Source organism: Haliaeetus albicilla, chromosome 23 (genome assembly GCF_947461875.1).
Source record: "Haliaeetus albicilla chromosome 23, bHalAlb1.1, whole genome shotgun sequence".
Lineage (NCBI taxonomy): Eukaryota > Metazoa > Chordata > Aves > Accipitriformes > Accipitridae > Haliaeetus > Haliaeetus albicilla.
Genome location: NC_091505.1, coordinates 4,767,119 through 4,791,666, shown reverse-complemented (window position 1 = coordinate 4,791,666; position 24,548 = coordinate 4,767,119). Strand labels below are relative to the sequence as shown.

General features: G+C 43.5%; 1 protein-coding gene across 1 annotated transcript; it reads right to left on the bottom strand.

Moving 5' to 3' along the window:
- Positions 1-583: 583 nt before the first annotated feature.
- Positions 584-23,902, bottom strand: IRS4 (insulin receptor substrate 4). The gene is made up of 2 exons (XM_069810980.1): positions 20,371-23,902; positions 584-2,991 (listed from the first exon to the last, which is right to left on the bottom strand). The coding sequence occupies exons 1-2, from the start codon at positions 23,240-23,242 to the stop codon at positions 2,987-2,989; spliced, it is 2,877 nt and encodes a 958-aa protein (XP_069667081.1). The 5' UTR covers positions 23,243-23,902; the 3' UTR covers positions 584-2,986.
- Positions 23,903-24,548: the final 646 nt, after the last annotated feature.

Below are 24,548 nucleotides of genomic sequence, written 5' to 3'. Positions count from 1 at the left end.
TTGCCTGAAATTACGATATCCCTGTATGGGTTTTGGTTTTACCTACTGAGACCTTATTTAACACATATCAAACCAAAAGCATTACTACAAAACTTACAACAGCAAGCCATGCTTGTTCCCTTCTACCCTAAACTCTAGAGACAGGAACCTATTTGACACTACACAGCTAAAAATTCCTTCCACCACTAGTACTTTTTGATCGTGAAACCTCCATACCCAGTCATGGATAAAGTAACAAACAAAAAATTGCCACAGTCTTCTGCATTTAAAGCAGAAAAAGAAAGTATCGGGCACCGAATTTTTCTTTTATTTTTTCCTCATTCAGTTGTTCACCAGCACTATGAATCTATGACAAAGAAAACTTCAGGGTGTTTTGCTGTATGTTACCTTTCACACCAAGTGGCAGAGAAAATTGGACAGACGGGGAATCACTACCCTGAAATACACTAAAAGCTTCTCCAAATCTTCAGGGACACAGGGTGACCAAACCACTTTAAGAAGAAAGCCGCAGCAGGAGGAAATCCACTTCTGACAGGACAAAAAACCCAAAAGTTTGTTTAAAAATAAAACCCAGACACGGAGCTACATGAACACGTATTTACTGCAAGTAGCTCTATGGAAAGCCAAGTCAGATAAATATAAACACTATACAGAGCTTCAAGCCAGTCTCCCAAAACCGCAAACGCGATGTGTTTTACAAAGAAAACAACATAACAATATTTACAATGGAAGACAAAGCCAGATCAATCAGCTCGACTTTAAAACAGATCTGTGAAGCAGAAATAGCAAATATAATGAACAGTTTCAACCATATATGTTTTAGTTTGTACAGACAATAACTGTCCAATATCAAATTAAATTTACAGGACAAACATTGTTCTATCATTGGTATTTTTGTACTATACAGCAGCATAAACGGGTAGCTGGAAGGTAGTATATATAGTGATATGTTTTACATCATCTGAAAATGTTCTTCCAGCACAATACTGAATAAATTAGTTGCTGTAAACTAAGAGATTCAAAAAGATTGCATATTTATTATGCCGTACCTATTAGTATTTGTACCACTACACTTGAGGTTACCCATTTACTTATTTATTCAGCATTTATTAAATCAGTGCTGTATATTGTACAATGGCAGCCTCAGGGATCTAATATGAAATAAGCGTGTAAAATTTCTTCAAAACAACCTTTTCCTTTCACATTAAATGTTTAGAACTATCTTCATCCAAATTTTGATTTCTTAGAAAAGATGTAAAGCTTTATAAAAAGCTGTCTACATATTGCATTATTAATTTACGAGACCAAACAAAAGCTATATGGCAAGACAGTATCGTGGTCTGTAAGAGTGGTCGTATTTTTAATTAGTGTATGTTTAGCAGCAAGAAGTAACTGTACCAACTTAAACTTCTCTTCCAGAATCAAAAACAGGTCTGTGCTTTTAAACCCTGTAGCAACAGTTTTTCCTGTCACTAGACACTGCGTAAAGTGATTGGTACCATGTTTCCAAAAAAAAGTCTTCATATTTTAGTGACATGTACGTTTTAATACTACTCAAAAATAGATTTGGGTACATATCACCGAACAATCCAAGCTGACAGTGTCTAATTTGTTATACAAACTGTACTAGCAATTTCAAGGTTGTATGTTAGAGGTGAGGCAGCCTGACAAATCAGTTGTACAATATACAATGTAGAGGATTACCAGCTGTGTGGTGCAGTACAGCATGAGGATTTGTGTACCACTTCTAAACCCTTTATCAATCGTCAGTGCCTTTTATTATACATTGCATGTACCAATGACTAGTGTCATGCTCTTTAAGTTCATAGCAGTGTTAAAAACCTAAACTCATTTCAACCAAAAAAAAATTCAGTACAAGAGTGAAGCACTTAAATTGTAGAAAAATCAGGGCTTTTTTTAAAAATGTCAAATAGTCATCGTTCACATTTCTGTAAGTGGGATAAAGACAACTGATGAGCCAACATTTTACTTTTTTCCCCATTATGCCAGGAAGAAAGAACAAAAATAGTCCCAAATTAAAAACGGGACTTTGGTTGAAAGTAAGATCAATTAGGGTGGTTTCCCTTTAAAAAGCTACAGCTGACAACTATAACGCAGAAGTCACAAACGCTGGATACGACTCTGCAGTTCTCCATTTGAATGCATGAACAAAAACCTCATTTTACACAATTCGTATTTATAAACAAGTATCTTGAGGGTAAGAACAAAAACAATCTACAAGACAACCAGCCCATTAATCCTACTTTGTACATACCAAAATTCTGAGCAAAAAAAAAAAAAAATTCAGTTTAAGCTCTGACAGACATTTGATTTAAAATACTCTAGCCTATGATCAAGAAATACCTCTTGTACCATAAAAGCAAAACCTTAAAAAAAGAGAAGAAAAAAAAGAAGGCAGAAGAGGTCTCTCCTTCTCAGACCCGTTCAGTCCCACGGGTTCACCCCTCAAGCTAATGTGCACCTCTCCTCCCCTCCTTCCGCCCAGCCACCCGAAAAAAATCCTGAACTGCCAAAATATTTCTAAACAATACATGTTTTAAGCTAGCCACTTGTTAATGTACCAGAGAAGCAAAACCCATGTTAAACAGACAATCAGAAACCAACTTTGACTTCTCAGCATATAAATTAAAAAAAAAATAAAAAAAAAAATGGGAGAGGCAGGAGGAAGAAAGGGGCATACAGGGATCTCCTATTAGCATTCACACTGCCTCCCAAATAGATAGGACATGAAAGACCAAATTCCATCAAAGCACAGCTATGAAAAAATCTCCATTCAAATTAATTCAACTGTAGAGAGCTGATGTTTATGAAAAAATTAATTAAAAGGATGTGTGTCTATGTCCGTGCTGGTGGAAATGAAAGTAGCCGGCTGGAGCTGAGCTTTGCTTCCAAAAGCACCACACAGTTTCTGGAGTTACCAGCAGAAAAGTCTTCTCTTCCAACAATGGTTTCCATGGCAATGCAGTCAGTCTAGAAAAGAAGAAAAAAAAAAGTCAGTGACATTTTAAATGCAAGTTATATTGGAAAAAAATTGTTTTCTAGTGACAAGAGTACTCGGAGCTTATCCGTTACAGGAGTGACAGCTGCTGAATGCAGAATCCGGGTCCCTCACAGAGGGAAGGGGCACTACCAGATGATAACACACTCAGAAATCCTGAGCCACCGGGGAGAACTACGAGTCTGAAGCAAGCACCGAATTGCCGCTGCAACCGCAGAGCTGACACGTGGACGCTGGACAGGAGCTCGGGCGGCAGCCGGCACCGTACTGCTGGCCCACACGCCGTGGGAAGGACCGGAGCTCACAGCTACCCGTCACCTATTTCGCTACCAGTATTTCATTTAACGAGACCTCGATCCTCCCAACGCGACGGGCGATGCGCATAGCAGAAGCTATTACTAAGCACGCAGCGCAGGATGAATGCAGAGCAGTTCTGTTCACCCAGATGTAATTAAGGTTGTGGCGAACACTCCCATTCACAGCAGGTACAGAACTGCAATGTAAACATTCCCTGCAACTCCAGCTCTGAACCAGGAGTGGCAAGTCACGACAGCTGCGTGCCCTGTCCTCAACTTTTCAGGAAAAAGCTTAATTTAGTTGTAATAAGAAACACCTCAGAGTATAGTTTTCCCTTTTTCAAGAAAGCCTCACTAAAAGGCAACACGCGGTACAAAAGCCCATTGCTATGGCAGACAGCCACCTCTACTGCCGCCAGCAAAAACCAGTGGCTTCAAACTGACTGGAAAAGGCAAAATACAAAGTGCTCGGTGAAATGAGGGGAAAAAAATATAATCTTGTATGACAGGAAGATACAGTCGGGTGACAAGGCAGAAATGGAAATAGGAGAGAGGGTGACCTCAAAGCAGAACGCCAGCTCTGCAATTAACCATGCACATGCCAAGGTGAGAGTGACTCAAAAGGTTCCCGACACAAAAAAAAAGAACTGATGAAGGAGATGCAAACGCCTTCTGCGGCAGTGCGAACACAAATTGAGCAATGTACAAAAAGTCGCTTTTCAGCTCGCTACAAAACCCCTTCCACTCCCCACTGAACCAGCGTGAACACTGATTTTCAGTCTGGAGGGGTACTATCGGGGCACTATCGTTGGGTTACGCTGTCTCCAGCCTGACAGACTGTCCCCTTCCACCACTTCTGTCCTCTCGGCCCAGACTGAGGGCACTGTCCTCTGCCCATCAGGTGGCTTTGGTCACCTCCTCTTCCAAGGTTTAAGGTACTTGTCTGCAGGATCCGCTTCCTGGCATTACAGGGAAGAAGGGAACAGCAGGTTGCTCTCATTGAGAAACAACAGCTAGCCTAAGAGATTTAGCCTTGCCTTCAGAAAACATCAAATACAGAAATGTAGTCTACTTTTTCCCCCTCGAAGCCACGCAGTATGAGCTCTCTCATGGCTCTCGGAGAGCTCGCTGCTGTTGAGAAGAACTGCAATACGGGGAATACTTCAGTATGAACCACAGCGATGGCAGCATGGCCCGCTGGAAGGAAAGAAGGGGTTTCAGAGCTTAATCCTGCCCATGCTCTTCTGCGGGGTCACAAGGAAATCAGTTAAGTCCCACTGCTAAAGAAAGCATAGTGCTTCGCTGCCTCTACTACAGGGATACGCTGAAGAAAATACGACCATCCAAAGCACAAACAAGCATTACGTATAACCACGCAAGCCTGGATGTTTACTTACATAACCAATCATAAAGTATGCACACACAAACTCCACCCTAAGTTAAAGACGTTCTGATTTCTGTCCAGCTAAAAATACTGTCCCTTCAAAAGAAAAAGAAAAAAAAAAAGAAAAAAAGAAAGAACAAAGCTCAGATGAGCTGCACTGAGCAGCCCTGCCCTTCCCACTGCTGCTGGACAGCCCCAGCTCTCGGCGAAGGCCGCCCACCGCCCGAGACAGAGAAGCAAAGACCATGGCAGGGCTGGAAGCCGTGCAGAAGGACTGAGGGGTCCTTCCACTCCACGGGAAACTCCCTTTTATCCCCACACAACCCACACCAAGGTCTGGGCTGCCGAGTTTCATTTTTCAAATTCGTAATGGTTTCAAAAATACAGTAACTTGGTTTTCCACAATTCAGGGAAGAGACAGCCAAAATACACCCGCAACTCAAGAATCTCCATTTGTATTATTTCACAGACGTCATAAGATCACTGCAAAAAGCTATTGCTTGTTACACACAGAGCGTGATGTGGTTAGCGATGGCTTTGTTTTCACAAAAGCCAAGTGAAGCTATTATTTTTTAAATAGTCTTCCTCTTTAGAAAAATATTATTTTGTTGTAGGACCAAAGGATGAAAATATGCACCACAGCTCGCAATGAATCACACCTCAACGATGCATGCAAGCCAAACATTAAAACAGTTAAAGCTTCTTTATTAAACTTATATTCAGTAAAAATTAGCATTTACCAGCATCCCCCCACCCTTTCCTTGCTGTGGACCTACAAGCTTACATAAAAGGAACTTCAAAAACTGTCTGCTTTTGTCAGGACATTTTTCCTCCACGCCTAACACACAAGGCACACCTGAAAGCTGTTTGACAAGTTATTCTAATCTCTCCAAGCATATCCCCAAAACATTTTGAAGAGCAAATGCCCAGTTGTTTGAATCAGACAATCCCATGTGGCAGGACTCAGTATTTTTACCTAACACTTTTTGAAAGCATTCATAAACTTATGCCAAATTTTAAGATACTTGGAGGGGATGGGGAAGAGCTTAAGAGCAAAAAAAACCTGCTTAACTCCCAAGTTTGATTCTCTGAACAAGCCTGGCATAAACTCTAAAGGCAGCATGATAACCAATCCTAAAGCAAGCTCACCAGGTAACTCTAATCAAAGCCCAGACTAACACAGATTAATTTATAAGAAACCAGAAGAAAGTATCCTCAACCAAGCTTCCCTACAGCTTACAAATTCCCTGGATGTCCTGGCTCAAATACAGAGCTTTACACCAGCGTAAAGGCAAGCTCAGGACCTCCTTGCAGCATCCCCCCTTCCCGAAACCCTGTGCTTGTTAAACAAGATCTCATTAATTTGTCCCCCCGCCTCCCGGTGATTATGAAGTACACTGCAGCTTTGCTTCCTCTTCATTTTAAGCTAAAACAGAATTGTGGGAACTGTAAATAAACATAAGGGAGTTTCACGTAAACATTACCTACAAGCTGATAACGTCTCATAAAGCCTTGAGTCTTTCAGACATGGAGTTACTGGTTGTCACCACTTCTCTAATCCCCTTGTTAAAGCTGAAAATTTCAATACTGCGGTTGGAGCAGTACAGCTGGCTGATGCCCTGAGTCATCAGCTCTTTTTTGGGATAAAAGCATCAAGCATTTATATATAGAGATAGATATAGATATAAACTGATATATATACATGTATGTGAACACATAATATCAAATAGAAAAGGCAAAAAGAAACTCATGAAACTTGGCCACATAAAAAAAAATTCCCTCTGAAATCTAAGATGAGACTGAGGTTTTGCAAGATCCCTCCCACAAAGCGTCTGCAGTCACCACCATTCACGAGGGTGGCACTCCGGAGTCCATTCTTCATGACAGCAGGACCACAGGTCACCCACCACCAACCTCCAGGCATCAAAGAAATCCCACGTCACTTCCAGGGGAGTCTGCGCCCAGGGGCGACCGGGGTCTCCAGCAGAGCCAGGGATAGTTTCTGCAGTGACAGTCACAATCCCCGATACTGACTTCTGAACCATGAAGTTGTAGGAGCTCCCGCTGGTGTCGCTTCCCCCAGCACACCCTCCCAGGAAGATCTGCGCCGAACCACCCGCCTAACCGCGTCTCACATTTTAGTGCTACCGCTGCCTGCAAGGAGCCAGCGGGAACCGCAGTGTCAGAGCGCGAGTTTTGTTTGTATCGAGGCACCTGTGCTCGGCTGTGCCAAAGCACCGCACGTGCACATACACCACAAGAAAAGTTATTAGTCAAAGAGGTGTAAAATGGGTTTAATGTAAGTGAGAACAAGGCTGATGTCTGCTGTGGTGCTGATACCTGAAGCTTATTTGTGGATTTCCACCTCTGCGGTTCCTCACCAGAAGGATCCTTAGGAAGCGACGTGGGTTTAGTTAGCGAGGGTGGCAGAGAGCTCACGCGTTAAAGCTCCTTGGTGGCTCTTCTCTCCCACAGCCGGTCGTCTTCCACCTTTTGACTAGCCAGGAGGTGAAGGGAAACTAATGGAGGACGTGGAGTGCTCAAAGAAAACAACACCACTTCTGTGAAGCTGGATGATCTTATTTCAGTCTTCATAATGTAAGATTCACCAGCCAACAATTTTCTATGTTAATAGTATGAATATGAGACTTGCTGATCAACAATAAAAACCAGATTAGCATGTCATTACAGATACCATATAAATGCATTTGACTCAACACTGATTGAACAGTAAAGGAAGCTGTCAGAGAAATGGATGAAACAACTCTTCTAAAAGGAAAACAACTCATGAAATGCAAACTAGCTGGGAAGAGAGGAACAATGCTCACGAAATAGTTCACCGGTCCCTTGGAGTTCTCAAAACATAAATGCCACCAAATAAAACTCAGTGGCCAGATCAGACATGACAAGTTTGAAGATAACTTTCACTTGCAGTGTAAATACACTGCTGCTGTTCCCGGATCCTCACGAGCTCTTCCAAGAAAATCTGCTCAGTCTTCCAAAAAAAAAAAAAAAATTTCTGGTAACTGATCACTACAACAAAACAAGCAGCAAAAACATGAACTCAAAAAAACCCTGCACTTGTGAAGCAGCCTAGAAATACCCCAAGTAGTTTTCATAGCACCCTACACTGGGCTTTTCTGTTTAGTCAAACTTCAGCTCCATTAACAGATTCTTCACAAAAGCTTCAGCCTTTATCCAAAATTGAACTCTACTGCTTCAGAGTATTGAGCACAATACAAATTCAACTTCCTGTGAATGTTTAATACGGAAAACAAGTCCAGAAAGCCCCCAAACATTTTCAGAGATCACCTCTCAAAATATAAAAGCAAAGTTTAGAAAATTAAAATTATGTCCTCATTACACAATTCTATTTAAATTCATCAGTTTAAGATGGGATCAGATTATAAAACTACACGCAGCTGTCCAAATCTTTCTGAGGAACAAACAATCAGAGGAAAAGGATTGCAAGAGCAGAAGAGAAACTAAGAGGGCAAATATTTAAAACAGGATGGCAGTATGCCATTGCTCAAAAATGTTTTGTTTAAAATTAAGGAACACACTAAGAAAGTGCTCTGCAAGTTTTCTCTGCAAGAATAATCTATAGTTCTATAAAAATTAGGGGCAGAAGATTAGATTAGTCTTAATTCATTAGACTGCAAACCCAGTGTGTTCCATTTGAAAATGTATCAGATGAGAATATATCCAATTTACACTTCATTTCCTGCATCTGAATTATTAAGGTTATACAAGTCAGGCCACTCTGAAACAAACCAAGAGGTTTTAAGAACATAGCAGACACATCCTAATTCTCTCAAAGAAATCCATCCTAAATAATATCTGTTTTTACAGGAAAGGCTTTTACTGACATAATTCTGCAACTGATTCCTAAAAGGATAAAAGCTTTGCTTACAGAAGATATTAATTTAAGATAATTAAATTATTAAAATCTCCATGTCAAAGACTAAGACAGCTTAATGCTTTCTGGAGAACACTACTGAGGTTCTCCATTTCCTGAACTTCAGGTTAGGGGGAAATCAGAATTAATCTGACTTACACAGATCAAAAGCAGCAGAACAGCCCTAGACTTTCTTGTGCACATGGCCACACAATATTCCTGTTGTTCAGGAAAGCACCAAATCCCAGCACGACCTCAGGACACAACGTGCAAGTCCGAAAGCATTTTGTTCATGCTGCCGGGACAGGGCAAGAGGACTGCAATGTACTACCTTTCAAACTGTCCATATGGCATGCAGGTCAGGGGCAGGGAGATAATTTGCCCAAATACATTCTTCATGAATTAGTGAGAATTTTTTTTGCCCCAGATCTTACCAAATATATAGTCATTATCCTATGTCATTGTCCTATTTCTTTGAGTTATTTTAATGGCAAGGCTTTAGACCTTGCTAGAGGCAAGCAGTGTTATTTGAGAAAAGCAGAATTTCTTCTTGATTTGCACACACAGACACCAAGTCTACAAATACAAGTCAGAAAAACTGACACATTTGCAGTTACTGTACCTGGGTAACCCAAACAAGACCCTGACACAGAGCGCATCCTTATTTGGGAAATATGTTAAACCACACGCTTACCATTAAGCACACATTCCACATACTTTCTTCATTCAACAACAAACTAATGATGCTCATATTGAGCTAACAAATATATTTTGTACCTACAATTTTACTGACTTTCCACAAGCAAAAAAAGCAAAATTTGTTTTAAAAAACCCTGTTACATGACCCACTTTTCATTGCATAAACTATTTAAACACAGCGACTGGTAACAACACATCCCAGTAAATTAGATTCCTCCTCAAGTTTTACTTCTAAAATTTAGAAGACAAAGTTACACTTAGAAATAATCTTTATCCACAACCATTCATTCAAAACATGGTTCTGCTACTCTTAGTGCTTAGCAATTTCATGAGCTAAAAAACCTCTCCCATGCTTTAAGATCATTTTTATTTACTTTGTAGAAATGCCTTATCTTTTGCAACAGTGGCTTCTTTTTCTGCTTTAAGAAAAGTAGTGTTGTTTCTAAGAAGGCCTTACGCACACTCCCTAATTTCATCTCTTCTACTGATACTATTCCTAGAATTAAGAAATTTGCATGCAGTTTTGGCAGGGGTCTAACACCAACTCAAATTGCACTGGACAGCTTAACAAGAAGTGCTGGGGGTTTGGTGTTCTTGGTTTTTTGGTTTGTTTTTTTTTTTTTTTTTAAACTACATTTCTATTACAATATAGCAAGGCAATACTAAAAATTAACTTCTCTCCACTTCAAAACACATAGAAGTTCAAAATTTCACATTTTCATGTTACAGAAGAATGAAAAAAGTTCTTTTCCAAATGCATTCTCATGGCAAGTATGTAAGATACTACAACTGACCTCCTAAACTGCAGAAAACAAGTAAATTTTAGACATAAAAAAAATATCTTGTTTGTTTGGCTTCTGACAATACCACCTGCTGCAGTTCACTCTGCTCTCGGGACAAAGGTTAGGAGCCCTGAAGTGCCAATAGGGACGAATGTATTTCCTGCCTGTGCTCTTGCCACAAACTGGACATTAAGAACTGTTAGGAAACAAATAGGAAAGAAAACAGCCACGTCAAAGACCGGCGCTGAACAGCAGGCGCAGCTCTGGTTCCCTCATTCAAAAAGGACTTGGAATAACTGCAAGAGTTTCAGAGTAGTGCAGAAAAACTCATGAAAGGTGTGAAACAGCTTCCCAGGGAGGAACAGCCAAGTAGCAAGGACACTTCAGCCTGCAGAGAGGTATTGGGACATATCAGGAAATAAATTTTAAAAAGTTATACTGCAGGTCCCCACTGTGTGCAGTACAGGAAGCTGCTGACAGCACACTGGCCAAGTGTATGGCAGAGGAGGATACAGCATCTACACAATCTGAAGTGGCATGGAGAGAAAAGATAGGGTTCGTTATCTTCCAATACACAAACTAGGGACTGCCAGGGAAAGCTGGTACAGAGCAGGGTCCAAAATAGACAGAGAGAGGTCTGCATGCAGCGTGTACTGACTGACCACAGGCTGCTGTGGATACAAGGAGTTTACACAGGATCAAAAAGAGATTGGAAAAATACTTGGATTAAAGATCCATAAAGGATTATAAAACAGACAAACTATATCAGGCTCAGGAAATCCCTCAAGCTGAGAAAACAAGTAAAGAAAAGAAATCAGAGGCTAGGTGTATGTTTGCAGGGAAGTATTACACACACCTGCCCCGCTCTTCCTCTGCTGGGTGGTGTCTGCTTGCAGGCACAGGTCTTTGGTTTGAGTGAGCAAAACTATTCTTATGAACACAACTGAGGGAAAGGACAGTGTTACTCATGACTAATGAAGCAGCTCCCCACCTTTCAAATCACCTTTCCTGGTATTTCCTTTCTACAGAAAGTTTCACCTGCTCTAATCCATCCCTTTGCTCCTCCCAAACACTTTAGCCATGGACGTTTGAACGCGTTCAGCACTACCTTTTTCTTCCACCTCTACTGACATAAATGACTGTCAAAGACAGAAAGTTACTACGTGGCCACATACCCAAATATTTACACCCTCCTCAGCCATACCTTTTGCCCATGCATGCCTGCACAAAAAACCAAAACCAAAAACAAAACACACCAAAAAAAACCCCAAAACCAACACTCTGCTATCAGCCACTATCTGCTACTACACACACCAATGGCACGCATCGATTTTTTACGTTTTCTAATTATCACATTATTGAGTCTGCATTAACATCAGGATACCCAAAACCCTGGCTTATGCAGGGGAGGAAGAATAAAGGTTCAGATTGCATTGCATGTGCGAAGCAAGGTCTTCTCAAATCACAGCACATGCACAGGGGGCAAGGATAGGGCCTTCATCTTCCAGAAGCAGCTCAGGAGCTCACAAGGACAGAGTTAAACTGTGTCTACGCACAGACAAGTTTTAATCAACAGCCTGCAACTCTTGTTTAGTGTTTACCTTGTGGAACATGTCAACATTAATACTTCAATCATTTATACCCTCAACAGTGAATCAAGCCTCACTGCTCTCACCACTTCCAGACTCACCCGCAACCACTACAGCGTCTGTTCAACCTAGTCTCCTGATACAGAAATAAAAGAACTTTCTCCTGTCAAAACTATCGTTTTGCACCCCAGCTTCCACAGGCTATTCTCAAGCAGCTGAAAGCACCACAGCAGTGATGAGCAGGTGCCATCCAGACCTCCCTGTTCAGAGTTGGACTCCAAATGCTCTGACACAATGGTTACAAATCCTAAAGGTGAATCTCTCTCCCAAGCCACACTCCTGCCTCCTCCCCAACGCTAGAATATTGCCTGAAACCCAGAGATGTCACCTAAAAAGCCCCTGAAAAACCAAGAAGGAATCAGTAGGAATGCCAAGGCAGCTCCATCGCCCTAGCTGCTCCTGGAGCAAAGTCTCAGAAAGAACAGAGGATGCAGGTCCACACGACATTAACTGCCTAGGGACACAGCAGAGGGTGATCCTGTGCTCCGGTACGCATTCTTGCACTCCTGCTCGCACCAAATCTATCAGTCACATGGCTGCAGGAAACCTAACTTACAGAAAGGAAAAAGAAAAAAAAAGAGAAAAAAAATAATCACATTCCACATCTAAAAGGGAGAAGTAAACATTGGGACATGCTCCTAACTCAGAGATACATGTTGGCCCACATTCCTCTTACCAAGATTAATATCCTGGCCAGTGTTCTGACATTTACCTCATCCTTTTCAAGTCATTTAAACCATTACAACCACTGTATTTATAGCTCACTACCTTCCATCGCTCCCTGCCGTGTGCATACCCTTCCAAGCGCCTCTACCAGCTTCCTCTCTTGCAACCGCTCTCAGGCAGCCTTTTATCTCTCTGCGAGGCTGACTCTTATCTTCACTCTGCCAATGGTAGCAGCCTTGATCTCTATCTTACTCTCCACCCCAGCACATTAAGTTTCATCCATCCCTTTAGTTTCATCTTTTAAATTGTAAGCTCCTTAGGACAGGGACCAACACATTTACATTTGCGGCATTGTACAGGGGACCTCCATCCTGCCTACCTGTTCAGGTTCTACAACGAGCAGAGATCACGTCTGGAGCTACAAGCTTTCATTAACAGACACTGTCGTAATATTGTCTGAATGACCTCAAGATCAAATCTGTTCATTTTTTCAACTCATTTTTAACTGATTTCCTGTTCACCACAATCTGCAATTTAAAAACATCTTGTTCTAAAAACAAACAAACAAGCCAACCACCCACCCCACCCCGAAAAACACCACAGAGTAAAAATATAGATGGCAAATACCTCCCAAAGTGTCCCACATAAGAAGCAAATATTCTGGAAGTTTGAACTCAACAGTGGATGTTACTACTGAAAACCCAAACAGCTTACAAATTTTTCTAACAGACTAACTTAAAATACAAAAAAATTCCATACAGCAAATAGTATCTTTTTGGCCCCTTAACCCATATTAGTTTAGACTTAAGAAACTTTATTGTTTTAAACCTACAGAACTTAAAGCATGTTCCTTCATCTATACTGATGGAAGTTTTACCTGCATCCAACTTGTGCTGAAGAATGCCCTCAGCCAACCCACCTGCAAACAGGCTCCGGTTACATAGACCAGGAAAGCAAAGGTGGCCAGACTCGAGGAGAAGCCTTTCTGTACCATTTGCTGGTTTGTCTTGGCCATGTTAGTTCAATTGTCGATAACGTGCCACAAAAGTCGCAGAAACAGCAATGCCTGTCAATAGCCTAAACAGGGTTTTCATACAAATAAGGTATTACATGGCTCACACTAATAGCTTTTCATGGTCCAATATGCAATAGGTTCTCATTTATCTAATAATGCGTCTGCTTCACGGTCATCAAGAACTCTCCAAACTCCTGGCAGCCTAAGAGATTGGTGTGAAAAGAAGCACTCGTTCCCAAAAAATAATTCAGGCTCAGGCTATCCAGCATCAAAAAAAGATTATACTGCAAATTCAGCTGTTCGGCAAGAGCCATAAACAATAAAGCAAGCTGGCTTGGCATGAGTATGGGAACAGAATCGCGCCATTCCCTGTGGCAGGAGGATATCATTTGTTAGCGCCACAATAAATTTAGCAGCAAATTTTACCGGGTTTCTTGTGCACCTTTTGGTATTATTTCCCATGATTTTCAGATAAAGAAAAAAAAAACCATTTTGATATCCTCAGTCATTCCACAAAATCCTGTTCTACTAAAAGGGAAACCTTTCTCCAAGCAGGTAGCATATTTATGAGCCTTTCATGCCCTAGCAAAAAGGAAACACTATTCTTACCTATTTTATGCCCTAAATAATAACTCAATTTGATATTTATATAAGTTCATAACATACATATGCTATGCAGTGAACACAAGCACTATTCACTTTTCAGTAGTAATTTAAAAGTTTCCAAATTTCTTGAATCACATTAAATTGTATCGTCACCTTGGAATTATAGCCAAATCTTAACTATATTAATTTCAGTATAAGCCATCTCTCTCAAAACCCCTTTCTTCTTGGAAGATTAAAAAAGATTAGACCTTACACTTAACTCACAAATCACTGGCACACAACTCACATACATACACACACACACACAAGCAGTCTGCATTGTTAGCATCTAACCATACAGCTTAATTAACAGAAAAATAATGTCTTGAAATAAGCAACCTTTGCCCCTTAAGATACAGCTCATGACTTAACCAGGGCAAAAAATTCTTGCTAACAGTCTACTACACTGCTGGTCTTGGGGTAATGCTACACCTGAAGCAAAATCTCCACAAATCCAAAGACTTAGATGTTCAAGATCATTTAGATAAGATACTCAGCAACACCTCTGAAATGCCTTTGATGAGTCAGGCTAATTTACCTTTGTCTTCCCACTGCCCTCAAGTATGTCACAAATCCCTATTGATCAAGGTTCTCAGCTAAATCAGAACCATCCCTAAGTGGAGTGACCTTTACAGAGATGCAGGGCTTGATTAAAACTAGAACATACTTTTTCCTTTTCCCCTAGTCATTGCTTTAACCTGTAAGACACCACAGTGCAACTTGATCACTGGATTGTTGTTAACATGCAAAAGCTAAACATGAAAAAAAGTCAAACAGCAAATTTGCAGGGTGGGCCATAGGACAGTTCTCCAGCCAAGTCATTACATACCATTTAAGGATGAGTCATAAGATAATGCTACTTTTTTAGGACAAAACAGCAATAATAATACATCCCCAGGCTCCAGAAAGCTTGACTGTCTCTCACCTGCCTTTCAGTTTTATCACTCCATTTTCCTTTGAGTTGAAGAACGCCACATTTGATCACAACAGTACTTAGAATAAAATTGTAGTTTGTTTCCTGCTTCAGATCAGAAAAACAAACTTGTTAGCGCAGTCAACATACTGGACACCATTCAGAATGTTTTTGGGAGCACCACAGATCCACAAACACAGCACACAAACACACACCAAGGTACAACACAGTACTATAAGCTCTTTTTAGTACTGTCCAAAACCTCAAGGTATAAACCCTCCTCCCAGCAATCAATATGAAGAAAACTTATTAAAGATCCTTTCATTAAAAAAAGCATATGCAGAAAAAAAACAAACCCAAACTCTACCTACTGCTAACATGCCACTGGACATACAAAAAACCCCAAAGAAATACCTAGTGACAAACCACCCCAGTAATCCCTGGCTGGAATACAGCCCTGGAATAAGTGCTGCACACTTTCTGCTACTCCAACCTGCCACCCCAAACGACAGCAGGAACAAGGGGCTCTCAGACATCAAGAGAGGAGGGGGAAACGTGAAGTTTTAGAGGGAAAACTAAAAGTGTAATAATGCATTTAAGATTTCACCACAAGACTTAACACCCCACCCCACCCCCCAAAAAAAAAAAAGCAGTTTGAATCAGTCCCGGATTACTCCCAGAACTCCCCACGTCCTGCAGCGGTGCTTTAACCTACGAGACAGCTACAAGCAGAAAGTTTTAGACTTCCAAAAAAGACAGATGTCACCATCAGCTGCAACTATGGATTTAAAGTCTGGAAAGCTGATTTCCAAAAGTATTTCAACACTGACTACAAGTAAGCGTTCCCTCTCAATGGCAGGGGAACATTCTTGTCTCAGATCTTCTCATCCAAGCACAAGTAAAACCCAACTGATTCTTGGTCAAATATGTCATAATTAGCTCACTCCCACACTGCATGGCAAAAATCTGTTCTGCCTTCAGCAGCTCATATACTACTAGAGAAAGTTACCCTGGGCATTTTTAAGCTTAGCTGTAAGTCACTCAAGACTGTTAAAGTGGCATCTGTTACAGCAAAATTAAAATTGTTTGGGGTTTTTGTTTGTTTAGTTGCCTTTTTTTTTTTAAGAATTATTATCCCAGCATTATTTCAAAGATGTAGTATATATAGCAGCATTCGGATGTGCTTCAGTAGGGTTCTTCAAGTTATTTTTAAATGAGCCTGTGCCTTACATATTCTGCCAATACAAAAGAGCCTCAGTTTGAAGTAAACTTTTAAAAACCACTAGTCTGAAACCCAAAAGGGGCAGTTATTTGCCTGGTATCCTGTAAACTGTAATTTACTATATTAGTAATAGCTAAAACTTCCAGCTTCTGAATTTCTCAAAGTGTATATTGTTCATTATATTCGTCAAGATTTTGCATTTGAAATATGCAAGCTACCATAAAGGATTTGGACAATTTGGAACACAAGTTTTGCTTTAGAGCTGTACTTGTTTTCCTTCCTCTCAGCTCCCCAAAGTGTACACAACACTCTTGCCCAGCCTAGCACAGGAGGAGATTAAAAAGGTGAGGAACATTTAAATTATAATCCTGCACTTTAGAGAACTTCTCAAATAATAGTGTTAGAATATCAGGTTGAGATAAGATTAAAGAGTGGGTGTAGAATAGGTGGGTTGATACTAAGCTGAACATTACATTTACTCTGAACAGCCTGTTTTGTTGTTGGAGTCCAGGGTATCTTTGCAGGTTTAATATTTCTAATTAAGACTGAAGCAACTTGTATTATACAGGACCCATTATGCAGTTTATTACCACCCCGTTCTCATTATCCTCCTCAGTTTCTACAAGGTCCAATAACAAGGTATACATTAGCTAAGCCCTGTTTGAAGTAGCTTTAGTGTTCTGTACTCCTAGCACAAAATTTCATGACTCAGATTCGTGTAATCAAAACTGCAAACCGCTTGCTTCAATATTGTGTAACCATTTCGTGATGAAACTGTTTTGCTAATGACCTCCTTAAACTTCAAGGATTAAAAATCAGAATCTTATGTTCTTTTTATCATCATTATCAACATAAAACCTGAGCTCAATTTTGCCTAAACCTAAAATAAAAGTTTAATAACAAGTCAGGCATATTTACCATTTCAAGTTAGTGCCCTCCCCCTCCTCCATCCATGTAATGAATAAAGAAAAAAAAAAAAAAAAAAGCTTGATTCACATCAGTGAACCTGAACCAGAAGTAGTTTGGGAATTACAATGAGGGGGCAGTGATGCATTGGAAATCACTCTACCACCCTCAGCAGTTTGGAGAATGCAGTTGAGTTACAGAACACAATATTCCATTTAAGCAAACAAAAACAAAACAAAAGAGCAAACAATCTGAAGTTAGGTAGTGTTTTCCTTCTAGTAAAACTGCAGAATTTAATACATATGAGCTCCTTTCTAGGAGGTAAAGGGTAAACACAAGTGCTAAATATTTTCCTTAAGAATGGATTTAACCACAGAGCTTTTTTCAGGCAAAGAGACCAAAAGAGTAGGATGTAGAAGGAAATAAAAGACAGCACTCAGTTCTGCTAAAATTGCCCAAAAGTATTAAAAATATCAATTACACAGGCACACTACACCTCTTCACGACACAAGAGGTTTGAGTAAAGCTTTGTTTTCACTATTCAAAATGGAATGTGAAAGTGTTTTTCTGGACTACAGAAAAACTTCTAAAATAGTAAAATAAAAGCTTTATTGCAGTAGAAACTAATAAGCTGCTTAAAGAATACAGACTTTTAAAGTTATGCTTGCTATATAGCTCAGAGACACAATTCAGTATGTGAATGAAAACTGGTATCTTTACAATGAAGAATTTAAGTCATTACTAAGAAACAGATAGACACCACCAATTTACAACATTGTATCCAAGTTTGGCAAGCTACTTTTAGCCTGGACTATTCCAAAATCTGTTTGCCCCTCCATGAGCCACCTACAAGTGAACAGTGTCCACACCCCACCTGCCCTCCCACTATAGACCAGAAATATTTTAGGCTGTCTTTATAGAAAACTGTTAGGCCTTGTTTTGGAGCAGTGTTTTCTTTCTAGTCCTAAAAAGAAAAACAAAATTATAAACCACCAACCTAAGCTCTTGCTATTCTCATGCTTAATTTTCTGCCCAAGCCCATGTTTTTATGCACACGGCATAAAACAGCCCATGTTTTTATTTCACTTCATTTTAATGCATGTTTCATTTCCAGAAAACTTCAATTCACAGCAAAAACCAGCAGCTGTGAGTCTCTTGCCCCTCCACAATTTGTAACAGACAAGGGAAAAACCCCAAGCACAGGGCTGTAGATTATTTTGCTGTAGTAGTAGTAAGCAAAGTGTTTAACAAATACAATTTCTAAACACATTAGCTCTTGAAAAATATTTTTAAATGTAGTATTTACAGTATAGCTGAAAGGAAATAATCTCTGTACTTTTTTTTCCCCTCTCCATTTTGCAACAAGTTTTACTTTATAACACAGATTTTAGTCATATGAGGCAAGTAAGATCAAGTAGGAATTCTGCTGTCTTTGGGGGTGCTTTTTAAAAAAAAAACCAAAACACAAAAACAAAACCCAAAACACCTCAAACACAAATCAGCTACAGCAATCAGTGTGCCTTTGACTTAGCAGACCAATCTTTGAAGTGCTGAAAGACTAACTTTGGAAGAAAGCATTTCTTGGACTGGCAACTTTCAACGTCTTCTAAATTTGATTCCAACCAACAAAACAAAGCAGAGGAAAAAAAACCACTGAGGCAAACCACACATTTCTGAGCAGCCCCAAGCAGTGCTGCCAGACTTCGAATGGCATGCGAGCTGAGTCAGGCTTATACCTTCCACTATTAAAGGCTACACAATTTTAAGCTCCTGCAATACCTTCTGCCTTTAGACACTTAGTTTTAAAGTGAAACTAGAAAAAAAACCCCCTATCATTTCAGTGTTTAAGATTGTAATTAAAATATAAAAGCCAGCAGTAGCCTGCCCCTTTACTGCTTTCTCTGTTGACAAAGAAGTAGACAAGTATCAATGTCCAACAGCGATTAAATATTTCCTCTTAGTACTCATCAATTATTGACTACACATACATTTGCTAAGAGAGGAAAACATCATTTCCAACCCACACAGTTTTCTATCCGGGTGGGTGAATTACTGTAAGGAGTTCAGTGGGTCACTAACACCAAAATAAGGATTATACTTCCAAAGTTACAGTGCAATGTAGCACTTGCACAAACACTGCTGTTCAGTCAGTGGACATGCATAATACCACTAACAGCTAATTACTATTTTTTGCTCCCACCACGAGAGCAAAGAGCTTAACATACAAATAGGAGCGTCCCTCTTCTTTCCCACGTTCTTCCTCCTCACCCCCAACACCCTTATTTTTTTTATGTACCCCTCAAACTGCATTACCTTAAGTTGGGTCAGACCAGCGATCACTTGAAAACTAGCTGCCTTCTCTCTGAAGTTTCAGACCTGGAAGACAGCCCTCAGAGCCTGCTCTTCCTCTATTCCAGGCATTCCTCACCTGCTACACGAAAGGCAGATCCCTCTGTACAGCAGGGGAAGGGTTACGGCCCAGCTAAGCCCTTGGACACTAGTAAGTGGTGAAAGTTGGTGAAGGTGGAGGGCGTGGGCTGCAGGACCCCCCCACCACCCTGGTCAGCCACCAGGAGATGGCTTCTCCAGGGGATACAAGGATACTTTGGAGACCAGAGCTCAAGAGCAGCACACCAAACCTTCAAGGGAAAAAGCTGAGTTCTGTTTACATAAGATTCAACGAAACAGATGTGGCCAGACTTGCACAGAAAAAACCCTAAAATATGCATTTCACCTACATTTATTGAAAAAAAAAAACCAGATCTAAGCCCCAAACTTTGATGTCTAAACCCCATTCAGCAATTTTCAGCTCTCCCTATCTGTGACAAATTACAAAACATCAAGTTCACAGGGGGAGGGGGGGGAAGTGAAGACTCATCTAGTTCTAAGAAGGGAAGAAGAAGAAAACAAAAGTGAAGTAAAAAAAAAAAAAAGAGCTACCATAACCTCAGGACAAGAATTCACAATACGAAATACTATTAATGTTTATACTAGCAAAATTCTTTTATAAAAAAACCGAGGCAGATGACAGTTTGATAACACCTCTAGCTGCCTAGAAGAGTCACATAAATCCTTTAGGCCAAGGACCACGTCCCCTTTCATCATCGTTCAGCGGTTAGGATGCTGTGCTACGACGAGACTGGTTATACTAGAATAATATAGAAGATTATAAAAAACATTTACCCCACTCAGAAGACCACATATTAGTATTAAGTAGAGAACCTTATTCCTACAGTTAAGCAAGCATGAAAGGGAAGTGCTTTTAAAGTTACAAACCTTTTCTCGCAGCGTTACACTTCAGACCATCGGATCTGCTGAAATCTATGCTTACGTAAGCTCCACTGTCCAAACCTGAAGTACCATTTTGGAGATGGCAAGTTGGCGCTGTAGTACTTGCCTCACAGCTTATAGGATCATCGCGTAAATTCAGAGCGATGTAGTTTAAGCCATTCTGAAATCCAGTTGAGGTATCCCTGGACATTTTGCTTTCCTGACCATCAGAAATGTTTTCATCCGGTTTTAACCAAACATTGTCAAATGAGGCAGAGCTGTGTCTTTTGCTACTATCAGTAAAGAATGAGGAGGAGGTCATCACGGTCCCAGCTGAAGAGAATGTTTCAGAACTGTGTCTCCTCCTGCCTTGAGGATCGGCTCGAATCACTTTCGGTCCCATAGGAGGTTCAGAGCTAGGAACAGAGAAGCTACTGCTACCAGCGTATCGATCAACAATGCACAGTCTGTTAACTATGGAAGAAGGGCTATCAATCTTTACACCATCGTCGGATTCGGCAGCAAATGGCCGAGGCGGTGTTGCTGCCATGTTGAACGTCATCTCCGTGTAGTCATCAGTCCTGTTACTTGCAGTGCTAACACAAGCTGTACCAAATGAAAGCCTAGCGTAGTCAGGATTTGGTTGGTTTCTAGGAATACTGGAGCTTGCATAAATTGAAATATCTGTTAGGGAGTTAGACAGTTCCTTCGCTACTTTCGGTGACTGTACATCCAAGTCAACACTCATGTAATCAGAAAGCGGGGACTGCCTGTGGTCACTACTTGAGCCTAGAGATGATGGTGATCCTTCTGCAGATAAGGAATACGGTGTATTACTCGCTTTTTCATTAAAATCAATATTTATGTATTCACCGGGACTCGCTGGCTCAGGTGGAACCGTGCGATCGTACATTCTTGGGATAGTATTACTCCCTCTTGTACCTAGGGGTAGTCTGGTGGGCCTAGCAGCCCTGTTCTGCACAAGTCCTTCATCTGAACCTTTCACCGCCGGCAATTTAGAGATGCCGTTAGCCAGAGCCTCACTGTTGACCCCTTTTACATTTTCTGGTCCACCGTACAAGAGTTTTCCAGGTGAAGACATTGGAACATATTCACTGTGGTCACCATTCTGTCCTGACAACGCCTTGAAGCTTCGGGGCAAAGAAAAATATGAACTAAAACCTTTGGAAACAGAAGCGGTGTGAATGTAATTCGAATCGCCGGGGTGCTTTGGAGCTGAATTACCAGGTGACATATCCATATACTCATTGTTTATGATCTTCTCATTACTTCCTTTAGAAATAAATCCAGTTAAAGGACTTCGTACAGGTGAAGAGCTAGCCTTTGGAAACATCATCATATATCCTCTGGAGTCAACCTGAGACGGTGACCATGAATTGTTAATCTGTTTCGGAACAGACATACTTTTAGGAGTCATTGGCAGATAATCGCTGTTGCCGGAGAGAGAAGACGCAACTCCTGGCATCATTGGCATGTACCCATCATCCCTGGCTTTACTCCTGCTTTGGTTACATATGGAATCAAGGTTAGTGTCATTGTACTCCAATTCATGGTTATCTCTCAATTTTGGTGTTTCAGAGTAAAGTAATCGTCCATGATTTCCTGTGGAATCTTCATCTAACGAAGCTGTAGTTTGTGTCGTCTTCTGCTGCACTGCTACAGAAGTTGGTTTCGTTAGAGAGTAAGTTCTTTTCCTGAAACACTTTTCAGCCTCCATGTAATCATCTCTTGAGCTATCATCTGCCTGTTGCTTACTCATGGACATGTACTCACTCAGACAGTTCTCCTCTCTGATAGGCGGCGTGTTTCCCAGGGAATCAGGTGTATTACTCCTGACCCGAAAGTACCTGAAATCTCCAGGGCTGGAGCCATATTCATCAGAAGAGATAAATCCCCCGTCGCTCGGGGAACCACAAACGGATGAGCTAGAAGGCCTGGTCAACATGTCCGAAGCAGAGCCATGGCCACTACTGGAAGAAACACTGATGGGACTTGTAGTGGAGGGAAAATGAGAAACAGGCAGCGAAGCAGACCTGGTGTGATAGGAAGAGCTGAAAGCGGCTCTCACATACCTTCCGCTCCCTTCTTGCCGGCCCAAATTCATCCTGGCGGTATTCAGGTGGATGAGGCTCCCGGTCACCGACCTAAAAGGTCTAGTCATGGTTCCTTCTCCTTCGCTGGAGGTTCTGAAGCGATAGGAGTTGCTGCTTTTGGTGGTCGGAGGAGTCCCTCCGGCAACGCTCTCGGTTCTAGATCTTCTCTGCAAGCCGGTCTGGCTGGGGGGCAGGTTGCCCAGGTGCCTCCTAGTGGTGATGAAGGAGATAGGATTGGTACCGCTACCACCACCAGAAGACTGGCTCTTGCTGCGGGGCCTGAACTCTGCAAAGGCCTTTAGAGCTTTCATGGTCTCCAGAAAAGTCTCGTGCATATTCTGGGCAACCACCGAATCGTCCACCTGCATCCAGAGCTCTCCAGGCCCGATAGAGGCAGACCTGCCCACTTCGATGAAGAAGAAGTTCTCCGAGTGCCCGCAGCGGCGAATGTTCATTAGCTGCAAGTGGACGGAGGGCACCTCCGAGTTCAGCTTGACGAGGTGGATGGCCTTGCTGGAGAGGCACAACCTGTACACTCCGGTAAGGTTTTTGGTCTGCCCCAACCCTTTGGGCTTAACGTTGACCTGCCAGACCTCCTTGAAGACGGTGCCGGGCCGCAGGGCAGCCCCGTAGTGCTCGTCGTCCTCGTCCACCTGCTGATCGGCGTGGTCCTCCTGCTCCAGGAAGCCCCTCTTGCTCTGGCTCATGAGCTCGCTGATCGCCTGGTACCAGGCCTCCTGCTCGGCCTCGTTCTCGGCCAGCATGGCGAAGTACTCGTCCTTGGTGTACAGGGCGATGATGTGCTTGTGCTTGGCGTCGGCCCGCCGGCTGACGGTGAAGCACTGGTAGAGGGGGATGACCCGCTTGGGCGGGGGGCAGCAGAGGGAGGCCGCCCCGCCGGCCCCCGCCGCCCGCAAGCTGCTCTTGAACTTCTTCTCGCTGTCGTAGTACTCCAGCCGGGCGGGGGCCAGGTGGCTCTCGGCCCGCAGGACGAAGTAGCGCTTGTGCCCGTGCTTCTGCTTCCGCAGGTAGCCGCACTTCCTCACGTCCTCGCCGGCGGCGGGCGGCGGCGGTGGGGGGGGGGACGACGCCGCCGCCGCGGCCGGCGGCGGGGAGCGGCGGAGGGGGGGGCTGCCCGCCGCGGCCCGCCGCGGGGACGGCTCGGCCCGCCGCGGGGGCGGCCTCCGGCGCCGGGCAGAGCGAGGCGCTGGGCGAGCGCCGCAGCAGCAGCAGCAGGTGGTGGGGCTGAGGGGACGGGCAGCGGCCGCCCTCCCCCGCCGACGGCTCCCCCTCGCCCGCCGCCGCCGCCGCCGCCGCGCCGGGCACGCCGGGCTCCTGCTGAGGCGCGGCTCCGCCTCCCGTGTGGCGGGCGCCCGGCTCCTCCTCGCCGCCCCCGGCCGCCGCGCCGCCACCGCCGCCGCCGCCGCCGCCCGGGCCGTTCATCCCACTCGCCATCTTAGGGGCCAGGCGGCGGTCCAGGAGCGCCGGGGAAAGGGGCAGGGGGCGGGCAGCGGGAATCCGCCCTCACCGGGGAAGCGCCCCCCGCGGCGGGCCGCGCATGGGGAGCGGGCGGTGCCTGGCGGCGGGTGCGTGCGTGCGTGCCCGCCTGTCCGTCCGTCCGTCCGTCCGCCCTGCCCGCCGCCCTCCGTCCGCGCCCGCCCGCCGGCCGCCCCGCGTCCGGCTACTCGCACTCACGCAGGCAGCCTCGGCGGCACCACGGCGAAAACATCACGTGACCCCGCGGAGGGCGGGGGCGCGCGCCGGGAGGGAGGCGGGGGGGGAGGCGGGGCCCCGGCCGGGCGGCGGGCGGAGTTCCCTCGGCGCCCAGGCGTGCGGGGCGAGGGAGGACGGCGGGGAGCCGGCCGGGCGGCTCGCCGGGAGCGGCAGGGGGAGAGCCAATAGAGAACGGCGGCCCTTCCCCGGCGGCCCAATCAGCGGGCGGAGCTGGCGGGGAAGGCGGGCTCCGCCGCGCGCTGGCCGGGGGAGGCGGGGCTCCAGCGGATGGGCAGCGCGGCGGGCCAATGGAAGGCGGCGGCAGCCCCGGGCTGGCGGCGATCGGGGAGGGCGGGG

Coding starts and splice junctions, on each gene's coding strand:
- IRS4 (XM_069810980.1), bottom strand. CDS start 23,242: ATGCTGGCCGAGAACGAGGCCGAGCAGGAGGCCTGGTACCAGGCGATC.